Source organism: Furipterus horrens, unplaced genomic scaffold (genome assembly GCF_987537825.1).
Source record: "Furipterus horrens unplaced genomic scaffold, mFurHor1.1.pri manual_scaffold_6, whole genome shotgun sequence".
Taxonomy (NCBI): Eukaryota; Metazoa; Chordata; class Mammalia; order Chiroptera; family Furipteridae; genus Furipterus; species Furipterus horrens.
The window spans coordinates 92,562,725-92,575,017 of record NW_028327176.1 but is presented as its reverse complement, the minus strand read 5'-3'; the positions used below and the strand labels follow the sequence as shown (position 1 = coordinate 92,575,017).

General features: G+C 45.3%; 1 protein-coding gene across 1 annotated transcript in view; it reads right to left on the bottom strand.

Annotated features, from left to right (window-relative positions):
* Positions 1-244: 244 nt before the first annotated feature.
* DNAH8 (dynein axonemal heavy chain 8) overlaps positions 245-12,293 on the bottom strand; it is a 273,301-nt gene continuing 261,252 nt past the window's right edge. The window contains exons 88-89 of the mRNA XM_090280432.1: positions 3,364-3,485; positions 245-643 (exon numbers count right to left, since the gene is read on the bottom strand). Coding sequence (XP_090136558.1) covers positions 356-643; positions 3,364-3,485 — 410 coding nt within the window. The 3' untranslated portion in view covers positions 245-355. The remainder of the gene's footprint in view (positions 644-3,363; positions 3,486-12,293) is intronic.

Sequence of the window (12,293 nt, the reverse complement as noted above, 5' to 3'; positions counted from 1 at the left end):
TTAAAAAAAAAAGAAAGGAAAGTTTGTATTTACTAGATTTTTTTTAGAATGCAATAAATGAATACTTTTAGATTTTTAAAATTCAAACCTTCTGAAGTGTTCTATTATGAAAATAGGACTTCATCCTAAAAGTAATTAAAATGGAAATGGTTGCCTGAAATAAAAAAGCATTACTTTAGAAATGTATTTTTGAATATTGATATGGGGAAAAACACAGACATAAGCGATTATAAAATATCAACTTTTTAATTTAGAAAGGTAATCAAGCGAATACCAGGGAGAAAGGATGCGCTTGAGTCTCTCTGCAGCTGTGTCCATCCACGTGCTCCTGTGCCCTCAGCCAGTGGAAAAGAACTTATTTGATGTCACACAAGAGGGCCACTCCTCTCAGGATCCAGTGATCTGGGGACAAGACTGTTCGCAAATACACCACGGTGATGAAGGTCAAGTCAGTTCGCCTGGGCTTCTTGTAGATGGGACACACGTACAGCTTGGGGTCCTTGGGTGCGGTGGAGTTGATGGCGAAGACGTGCAGCACGGGAAACTGCGTGAAGAGCACCTTGGGGGTGGACTCTGTGAGCCTCCCATTCCTCCTGTCCCAGGCCGCTCCGTCCATGTAGAGCCCGTGAATGTACACACCTTCCTGGGAGAGTTAAGCAGAAGGCAATCAAATTTTTAAAAATTAGGTGCTGTGAGATGGGCGTTCGTTACTGTAAAAATGGAATATGGTTGGAAAGAAAACACACACCAGTCTCACAAAGCTCCCCAAAGAAGAAAGCACTACTGGGCACACTGCGCTAGTGTAATAGTGAGCCTCTCTCGAGGCTACGAGCCCAGTAGAAATGTTTATGTTATCAGTTATTAGAGCGTGGAGGGGCCCACCTGGGGCAGCAGACTTAGCCAGCAGCATCAAATCAGCTCTGCAGGGACCTAAAAGTCTCACACAGGTCTGATCTGAGCTGTGTAGGTGGGAGCATGGAACTGGATTTGGAGCTGGGTGCCACATGGGACCTCCGCCTGCGCCAGGCCAGCCAACCCATGGCTCTAACTTCATCTCAGTCACAGAAGGAAGTGAGGTTGGTGCCACCAGGCCTGGCATGCCGGAGAGTCAGGGTCCTACCCCCACCCGCAATCCCAAGGCCGGGGTGGCAAGACTGGGTGTGATGGGCAGGGAGGGCATGTGGGTCCAACACTGGCTGTCATCTCATGTCTCTCACGCAACAGGACCTGCCCTTGAGGTCCCACCAGTAAATCAGGAGACAAGACACACCCAGAGAAAAAATTTTAAAAGACATCAAGTTAACAGCAGCGCACACGTGTGAGAGGGGCTGCCTAGTCAATGTCACTGAGGCTCCGTGCAGTGTCTTCTGAGGTGAAGGCTGCTGTGGGTTGCAGTGCTCAGGGGCCGTAGAGGGGGAATGCATCTTTGAAGGGTGGGCTGCTTTTGGAAAGACGGGGTGGGGTGGGGCGCATCCAGGCAGGAGCAATTCTACAAAGAGAGACAGGGTGGGAGGGAAGCCCCAGCATTTTATTCAGCAGGGGGTTTGGTGGTGATAAAAATAAGTTAGCACTTGAGCAGGGAACAGTGCAGAGGCCAAGCTAGAGAGTTTGAACTTTATCTTGTAGGCAGAGGGGAGCCGTAGAACATGCACTCAGCAAGACAGGAGAGGCTAAATTGAATCACAGGGGAGACTCCAATAATCACATCAGCACATAAAATATATTTATGTGGAAGATGGTGACCATTTCTCCACTTCCAGCGAGGACCGGGTAAGAGAAAGTAAGTATAGATTGTAATAAAAGAGAGTGAGATTAGTTGCAAAGTGTTTTCCAACAAGATGAGGGCCGTATTTTTGGAATTAAAAACTGAGGTATGTGGTTTGACAGTAAAACCGTGGGCAATCCCAGAAAGTCAGAACATCATTAGTATTGGATGACAGTTACTATACGAGCGATACAACCACTTCGGTACCACCCAACAGTAAACTATACCCCTTCTAGGTTCCTGTCTGTCTCAGAAATCTACAAAATCATAGGAAGTGTAGTGGATGGGCTAGTGTCACCCCAAAATTCATGTCCACCTAGAATCTTAGACTGTAACTATTTGGAAATAGTTTCTTTGCAGATGTAATTATTGTAGTTAAGGTCATAGTGGATTGGGAGAGGCAACTTCCTATATGGCTGGTGTTCTTCCAAGAAGAGAAGAGGACACACTGACGCACACAGGGAGAAGGCCCCGTGACAATGGAGGCAGAGATTGGAGTGACGTCAAGGATTGGCAGCACCCACAGAAGCTGGGAGAGGCACGGACAGGTTCTTCCCCAGGGCCTTCAGAAGAAACCAACCCTGCCAGTACCTTTGTTTCAGACCCCTGGCCTCCTGAGCTGCGAGAGAATAAATTTCTATTGTTTTGAGGCTCCCAGTTTGTGGTACCTCACGACAACAGCCTTAGGAAACTCATACCAATCTTGGTACCTGGAAACAGGGTGCTGCTATGCCAGATACTAAAAATGTGGAAGTGACTTTGGCATCACATGATGGGAAGAAGCTGAAGACTTTTGTGGCATATGGTAGAAAAAGCCTACATTGTTGCTGGAAATACAGAGATTAAAGGTGTCTCTGGTGAGATAAGGAAAAGTGATCTTTGTTACAAAGTGGCAGAAAGGGCCAGAACTTGGAAATCACATGGTCCATCCCCTCACTTGACAATTGAGGGAATGAAAGCCAGAGAAAGGCAAAAGGGAACTAAGATTAACTGAGTGTCTATGTGAGGTCTGGCACCAAGCCTAAATGATCCTATTAAATTCTCACAACCACCTTTAATGAGGTTGAAGTATCCTCCACATTTCACAGTTAAAGAAGTTGAGGCCTGACTTCAGAGAGCAGGTTAGTGTCCAACAGTGGCTCCCAAAGGTATCTGCTCACCTGGAGCCCCTCCCGCTGCCCTACTCGGGGGTCCCACAGCTGGTGTGTGTATAGGAGGTGGGCAGGGGCCATGCTGCTAGAATTGGCCCCGGAACTCAGGACTGCTGGTCCTGCTAGTTTCTGCTAGTGCCGTTGACACTGGTCCATTCTGTAAGCAGCTCACAGCAGTAGCTGGAGACTGTGGAAAATCCTTTTCAGCAAACACACGGGTAACTTGTAATTACAAAGAAATGCAGTCTGGGCAGTTCCTAGAGCTTGTCATTAATTCCCATGCCAGCAAACGGAGCAGTCTTTGACATTGAGGTCTTCTGCTTACAACTGAGGAAACCCTGGCTGCCAAGCCAGTGAACTTGACTGAGGCACGCATAGGTCAGGTTTCAGTAGAACCTGGACTTTCAGCCTGGCTCCAGCACTGTCCCTACTGCCCTGGGTGCCTACCGCAGGGGGTGATGTGATCTCCTCCTTGGTCTGCCGCAAGACTTCGTTGTGGATGGTCACGGAGTCCAGGGCCCAGCCTTTGTGAGCGCGGGTCACTTCTTGCCTCATTGCTGTCAGGAAGCCTTAAAAAAAAGAAAGATAATTTTGATGGCTTGGTGCAGTCCGCTTTAGAAACAAAGGGAGCAGTGCTAATTATTATTTGCTTATCAATCTCCAAAGGCATGCCTGTCCAAGAGGAGCTGAGATCAAACCTGAGTGGGGGTGGGGGTGGGGGGTGGGAAGGGGACATTTTTTCAGTGTTTTGTTTCTAGGGGGACTTGCAATGAGCTAAATATTTCTTGTGAGCTCACAGCAGGAAAACAGCCTTGGTTTCAAATTCTCCTGGGATTCCAACCACTCAAGTCCTGTAAGGGTTGTAATCCAGTCCTGGCTTGTAGCCTCTATTTGAAGATACGATATCTCGGAATAGGATTAGAATGCTAAAATATTCTGAGAACATCATTTCAATTAAAATTTGAATCAAACCATTATCAAGCTTCTATTTGCTATAATGGAACAATTTCATTTAGTCGTAATGCCAAAATAGAAAACCCAAGTTTCAATTTGATCAAACAAAGCAATCACACCAGAAAGGAAAGCTATATGTTTTAATATGCATAATACAGTTATTTTAAGATAATACACGGTTTTGCATATTGTGGCCTTTCTTTAACTTAATCTTTTTTTCTTTTTAAAGTATATTTTATTGATTATGTTGTTACAGTAGTTCCAATTTTTTTCCCCTTTGCTCCCCTCTGCCCAGTACCCCTCTTTCCTCCAGCAATCCCACCCCCCTTAGTTCATGTCCATGGGTCGTGCATATAAGTTTTTTGGCTTCACCTTTTCCTATATTATTCTTAACTTACCCCTGTCTATTTTGTACCAACCGATTATGCTTCTTAGTCCCTGCACCATTTCTTCATTTCTCCCCTCCCACCTCCCAGCTGATAACCCTCCAAATGATCCCCATACCTCTGATTCTGTTCCTATTCTGGTTTGCTTAGTTGGATTTTATTTTTATTTTTTAGATTCAGTTGTTGATAGTTGTGAGTTTGTTGTCATTTTAGTGTTCATTGTTATGATCTTCTTTTTCTTAAGTAAGTCCCTTTGACATTTCATATAATAATGGCTTGGTGATGATGAACTCCTTTAGCTTCGCCTTGTCTGGGAAGCACTTGATCTGCCCTTCCATTCTAAATGATAGCTTTGCTGGATAGAGTAATACTGGTTGCAGGCTGCCTTTCATCACATTGAATACTGCTTGCCAGTCCCTTCCTGCCTGCAAAGTGTCCTCTGAGAAATCAGCTGATAGTCCTATAGGCACCCCCCTGTAGGCAACTCTCCGCCTCTCTCCTGCTGCCCCGAGGACTCTGTCTTTATCTTTCACCTTTGGCATCTCAGTCATGATGCGTCCTGGTGTGGTCCCCTCTGGGTCCAGCTTGCCTGGGACCCTCCATGCTTCCCAGACTGGTATGTCCATCTCCTTTGCAAAATTTGGGAAATTTTCCTCATTTTTTTTCAATTTTTGCTTCCTCATTATGCACTGGTTGACTGTTTTTTTCTTCCTTATGTTCCAAATCATTGATCTGAACCCTGGTTTCCTTCCCTTCACCATTGGTTTTGTGTGGATTTTCCTTCGTTTCACTTAGCATAGCTTTCACTTCTTCCCTTATGCGTCTGCCATACTCAAGCATATCTGTCAAGCCTGTGAGCATCTTTATCACCAGTGTTTTGAATTCTTCATCTGTTAGGTTGTCTATCTCCTCATCTGTTAGGTTGTCTATCTCCTCATCTGTGAGGCTGGCTATCTCCTCATCGCTTAGTTCTCCCACTGGAACCTTGATCCATTACCCCTTTTGGGCCATACTTCTCTGTCTCTTCATTCTGACAGGCTCCTGTGTTCGTTTGCCTCCGCATCCCAGGTAGTGCTCTTGTTCCTGTTACGTTGTAAGGGGCGGAGCCTTAGGGATTCGTCAGTACAGGGAAAATTGTTTCACCACGTTGTGGCGCTGTATGTGGGGGAGGGGTGGTCCAAGAGGAAACAATGCCGCCTGCCCAGCACTCGCCCCTTTTACAGGCACCTCTCCCACTTCCGCACCGGACTGGCACCCCTCTATCTGTTGCCCTGGCTGTTGTTTCCAGAGTGGGTGGGTCTGCGGATGTTCTAGGACCATGGGGGCCCTTTAAACAAGCGGACTCTGCTGAGACAGGCAGTTTCTGCCTCCACCCCAACCCCCACTGGTCTGCACAGTCAGAAGGAATGAGGCTTGATTTTCCCCGGTGCTGGGACCATAGGCTGCAAGTTCTGTTGAAGAGCTGGGAATGCTCCCCAGGTGTCCCTCTTGACTTTTTAAAATGTGTGACTGCACTTTTTGCTGGTCTGCCACTGCTGCAGCTGCCACTGCCACTGCTGCCACTGCCGCCACTGCCGCCAACACACTGTCCTCTCCGCCCTTCCTACCTGTCTGTATGAGTATTTCTTCTTTATATCTTTGTTTGCTGGACTTCCATGCAGTTTGATTTTCTGGAACTTCTGGTTGTTTCTAGTTTTGAGTTAGTTGTATTCCTTCTTAGTTGTGGAGGGAGACACAGCATGTCTGTCTATGCCTCCATCTGGGCTGGAAGTCACTTTTCTTTAACTTAATATTTACAAACATGCTATTCAATTCAGTAAGAGAAAGCTTTCTTGGAGAGTAGCATTTGATGTTAGAAACTATATCCTAAACTTCAAAATCTTAGGAGAATTTACTGGTGACATATATTACATTTAGGCCTCCATGTTAGTACCGAACACCATGCCATGCCAAGTTGCAAGGCATAATCATAGGTGGTACAGAGCTAATATCCCTTGGAGTTGGAAAGAAAGAATAGGCCCTTAGCTTGGCTTAGTGAGAAGTCAAGTTTTCCCCATTGCCAAGTTCTTCCCTGGTTATTAAATTAGATGCTGGGGGAGTCACTCAATCATTCATTCATTTGTTAAATCTCTCGGAGGTGGCCACCATGCACCAGGCACTGCTCTAAGTGGTGTGACTCCAAAGAGGAAGAGTCCAGTCATAGATCCAGCATTCAAGGAACTCAGTCTAGAGGGAATGTAGAGGGGGCAGGACACAATGTCACAATGAGCAAAGATGTGAACAAAGTAAACCAGACGAGAACTGAGAAGATGAAATTGAAGGTGACGCTTAAAAGATACATAAGAGTTTTCCAGGTGGGACATTTCCAGGTGGAGAAATAGCATGGGTGAAGATGTGGAGGTCTAGGCTAAAGGTGAGGCAATACTGGCAGATAAGGTTAGAACACAGGTAGAGGCTAGATTTTTCAGGGTCAGAGTTTGGACATGATTTTGTGGATGGTGGAAAGCCACTGAATATTTAAAGTAGACAAATGATTTGGTCATATTCTCATCTTTTAAGGTTTATCAGCATGCTCACCGAAATAGGATTTGGGGCCACAGAAAAGTCCTTGCATTATTATTATTTTTTAAGTTGGTGAACCAGAGTAGCTGATTAAAAATCTTTTATGGGTGATTTTTCTAAAGCTATAGTTTCATGAAACCAAGAGTTTCTAGTAGGAAAGGGTGATTTTATGACATAAAAAGTTAACTCCAAGGACAGGGAACATGGCAGAAGTCTGCCTGGCAGCAACTTCCTTGCTCTATGTCTGGAGTCACTTGAGGTGATTTGCTCAGCATGTGATTACATTGGCTTCCATCTTAAATACTGGAGATCCCATACGTTAGTAGCAAAATAAACATTTTGTGTGCTTGCCAGTCAGTGGTATATATGAGCACAATAATAAAGTCCAATTCTCCCTTTTATGTTACTTCATGAAAATGTCATTTTCATCAGTCAACATTAACCATGCATCCATATGGTGTATCAGAGTACTTGGAATTCAATTTACCCTCTTTTATGATATTTTAAAATTCATCACTGATTTATGAATCTACAAGGTCATAATGCATAAGATATGAATCCTGATTTTAACCATCCATCTGCACAAATTTAATAATTAAATTTTTCTATGACATTTTAAGTTCCAACTAAATTGCAAATTAAACCCCACTCCCTATGGCACTCAGGACTATGCCATAGGTGCCAGGTGAGGGCTGAGCAGGATTCTCTCTTCTACAACAGACCTCTGATGCAGATTCCGTCATTGTCACAGAGCTTTGAAAATCTAGTGCAGCTAAGGCGAGACCATCTCCTATCTTCCCTTCCTCTGACCTAATGCTTAGGAAGTACCCTTTGCCTGCCAGTAAATGAAATCTAGAATACACATTACCTTGAGCTATGAAGAAAGAAGTGTTAAATAAATGTATTTGAGGCCTGAGAGTGGAAGGCAGGGAACTCTTCTGTGGGCTGTGCCCACCGAGAGAACATGGAGAAAATACATTATTTTTAAAAATTCTTGGTAGTTTTGACTTGGCTTCCTAAGAAAAAGAACATGATCTTGTGGAATTCAAACCACAATGAATCCACTGAATTGTTCATTATTGAGTTTAAAAAATGAATGACTTTCTTGCAGACGGATATCAACTCTAATGGAATCAAAATCTATGCTTTCTGAAACCTGAAGAGACCATTGATTTTTTTAAATAAAAGCTTGAAAAGCAGTACTTTTTGTCTTGACACCAAATTTCAATCATCAGTGGTGGAAAAGTGATTCATACATTCATATGTTTTACTCTGAAGTGAGAAATAAAAAGTTGGGGAAAGTATTCAATAATAATAACCTTCTATTCTTCCTGAGATTTAACCACCCACATGAATATAGGTGATTTGACAGTTCAAACATCTGAGTCACATGTGATGTCTGTGAGGTTCTTTAAAAAACGTTTTTCCCTTCAAAACCTATACTGCATAATGATTTCTTAAAACACTTGTCAAGCTTGTTTGTTCTTTAAAAAATTCACTATTTAGCTAGGATTACGCTTGGGACACTCAGGTCTAAAGTAACACTTGTTATGTCTAAATTCATGTAATAGCAAAACATAACATTTCAGCAAACTAATTACTGCCATCTGACTGTGCAATCAGTTGGCTTAAAGAAAGCTGTAGAGAGCTTTCAGGATCATTTCAAACAAGGTCTTTAGAAAGGATGAAAGAAAAAAACTAATTAGAAAGATTGCATGCCTCGATTTTATAAGGAGTTAGTTGGCACTGTGTAATGATGGTCCTATAGGCAATACCCTTTTGTTCCTTTAATAAATGAACCAGTCCTTATGTAATGGGCCCTAGGCTGTGCAGTACTTCCTGTCTTATCACTAACTAAGTCTCCCAGTAGCATCTTTGAAAATGAGGAAAAATAATGCTCCTGCCACAAGTTTATGACAGGCAGTTTTTCCCCCAAATGAGAAGCAAATGGAGTTCATTGGTAAGTTAAATAAAAGGTCAGAAAACATTAAACAACGATAGGATTGATCCACCCGGCTGAATAAAGATGCAATGGCCACCTTTCCTGATGCTTTGCTAGATGCTCTAAGGCAAAGATGTTGAACTTGGTTAAACTTTAGAAATACCTGGGTAGCCTTTAAAAACCCTGATTCCCAGACCACAGCCCAGATCAATAAAATCAGAATCTCAGCATTGTTTCAAGGCAGGGCTTCTCAAACTTTGATGTTTGCAGGTATTGCCTGGGGAAGGAGCTCTTATTACAGCACAGGTTCTGATTCAGTAGGTAGGTCAAGGGTGAGGCCTGAGATTCTGTGTTGCTATCAAGCTCTCAGGTGATGCCACTGCCGCTGCTGCTGCTGGACCACATAACTGGGTAGCAAAGGTCTAAGGCTAAGCTTCTGCACACGTCTGAATGACCAAGGAAGCTTTTAAGAAAATTAATCGCACAGACTCCAGAGGCCTCCTCCCCAGAGGTTCTGATGTCACTGGCCTGGGGCCCCCGGCATTAGTTTGCATTCAAAGCTCCCAGGTGATTCTGCGGGGCAGGCAGGGCTGAGGACTGAGCTCTGCAAAAAGATCTGCACAGCAAGCCACTCACAGGTTACTCACTCCTCCACGTTTGTTTTAAAAAACAAATTTGACAAGTGGCAAGAGAAATGCCTTATGGTATAAGCGAAATATTAAGAAGGCTGTCAGTAGTACCAGCCACGCTTCCCAGAGTCCCCTGGGACTCACGTGCTCTCTGAAATGTCATGAATCCAGGACACGGTTGGTTCCAGGAAAACCTGGGTACAAGCTACAGAGCTGGGGCCAATTCTGTCGGTCAGGTGGGGACCAGCAAGCCCACTGTGTCTCACATGCCACTATGTCACTCCTCACACTGCTCCACCTTCTCCGTGTGCGACTCACATGTCCTTTCCCTCAACCCCGCCTTGCACTTCTCCCCGCCCTCCGTACACTGTTCCCCCAGGAGTGGTTCTGTGGTGACCAAACTCTTCAGAATTTTCTGCCTCATCGTGGAGCATCTCTCTGTCTTCCTGCCCTTGGAAGCTGGCTCCACTCTGAAGACACTGTCCTTCCCAACTGCTGCTCCATCCTTTGTGAGCATCTCCACTGCTTTGACAACCACACTCTCTGGCCACGTGCCCCTCTCCTCATTGTCCCTGCCAGATGCCATCTGCCCCCATTCATTGAGCATCCTGCCATCATCTGGGTCTCTTTGGTCTCCTACTCAGCATCTTGACCTCATAGCTCCTTGAATTCATCATTTCTGGACTTTCTACTCCCTTTTCTTCACCTCCTTTCCTAGTCTAGTCCCATTCTTTTCATCACTTGCCCAGAAAACCCCAAATCCTGCATGAACTCAAATGCCCCCCTTCCTACACCCATACCAGGCTGCTGGATAATCCTGAGACAAACACACAGCTGCCCCCGTGGCTAACCATCACCAGCCGCAACATTCTCAAACCATCCAGCCATACCTCCCTACCCCCCCCCCCCCCATTGGCTGTTTCTCAGACTTCTGCCCCTCTCTGCACATCTCACTTTCAACAGTGCTTTCTCCTGAGGTTACTTCTCCTCCTTCCTCAAAGAGAAAATAGAAAGTATTAGATGGGAACTCCCTTATCCTCTTGCCACTAAACCTACAAACCTCTTGCATTTACACTCATTCCCTCATTACTTTTGTTACGATGGGTGAGCGGTCCTTCCACCTGCCTGGAATGAGTCTTTCCCCCGGGGAGCTGTCCCCTGCCCGCCTCTTTTACCCTCTCAGGCATCTTTGTTCTTTCTCCCTGTTCCTTTCCCTCTTTCCTGGCTCCTTCCCCTTCTCACTAGTATTAGAATAAGCTCAAGTTTCTCCTATCATTAAAAGAAGAAAGAAAATCCTTTCTTCTTACAACTAATCCTCTCACTTGCTTCTCCCTCTTTCAAGCCAAATTTCTGCCCTCACCGGGTGGGTCTCTTTGGTGTGCCACTCAACATTGTCCCTGTTGTCCATACTCACCCTCCGTCTCTCCATTTCCTGGCCTCCCACTCCCTCACCCTGAAGTCTGACTCCTCTACCTTCCCAGCCACTCCCCTGAGACTTCTCTTGCCAACAAGTCTCCTAGTTGATAAAGCCATCTGACCATTTGGGCCCTATCTTACCTGACCTCTGGAGGCATCTGTCACTATCTCTTCCCCTCCCTCTTGTCTTCACAATGCCACGCCCTCCTAGTTTCTTCTTCTAGGCTGTTTGGACATAAAGGGACCATTCACAAAGTGCAGGTGATTTGGACATCGGTGAAACACAAGAAAACAGGAGAATCCTGATGAGGCTGGCGAAGATGACCAGATGACAGTGCTGGCGAAGTCCACAGGAGGATAGAATATTCAACACTGGCACTTGGAAGTGAAGGGTCAGGATCTCACACTGGGACTTCGGATGAGTCAGTCATAGGTAGAAATGAATAGCTCCTTCAGTGAGAATGGCTGAGGTCATCAATGAAGGGCCAGGGCCAAGGGCAGAACTTGCCTGGGAAGAGCCCACAAAGGGATGAGAAGTGGCCCTCTGAGGGCTGAAGGAGCACGGACGGTACTGGACAGGAGCCGCGGTATGAAAGACTTTCCGGAATCAGCTTCCTAGTAGAGTCAAGGGGAATGGAGTTGGCAGGGCGGTCACTAGATTTAGTGGCCTTGGAGAGAACAGTTTCAGTGTAGCATGGAGGCTGGCCAGGTTACAAGGAACCAGGTGGTTGGTGAGGATGGCCACCAAGTGCAGAGACTAGAATTACAAAGGACATGTCTGTGATAAAGCTGGTGTGCCAAATCCCTTCACACACAAAGGCAAGGCAGGTGGGTTGTTATTCACTCTGGAGGCATTTCTAGGGTGTCCACAGCCCTACCATTTTGTGATTTGGGACAGGCAGGTGAGTGCTATCTCTTAAATTGAGGTCCATTCATTCAGAGTCCCTCAGGGGTTAGGGACACCTCTGGTTCAGCAAAAGGAAACTAAGGGGGGAAGCTTAGATTGTTACTAGGTTAGAAGAAATCCCCCAGTGCCTTCAATCCTGAAGCTCTATTAACCTTTGGTGTGCTCTCCCATCCAACAGTCACCAGGCTTTTATAACTATTCTCAAGATGAGCACTCAGAAATTGCTGCTATCAGCTGATGGCGCCGCCCTGATAACAAGCATGCAGGCAAGAGATTGTGGATGATTTTTACAGTAACAGGACAACAGGGTAAAAGTGTTCCACCTCCTTGCGTCAGCAAAACCCTGTCTAACTGAAAATCACAGCTTGTACAATATTAATACTGCAGTGAATAATAAGTTGTCACTGATGTCTGCCACAACAGATTGGTATGGCCTGTCAAGACACTGAGGAAAAAAGCAGAAAAGCTGGTGCAGTTTGGCATCCAAATGGCGTCCAGCTGCAGACTGAGTTAAACATTTGGGAAATAATGATGCCACGTGGTTAATCCAATGCAGAGGGGTGAGCCTGGAGAGCAGGCTG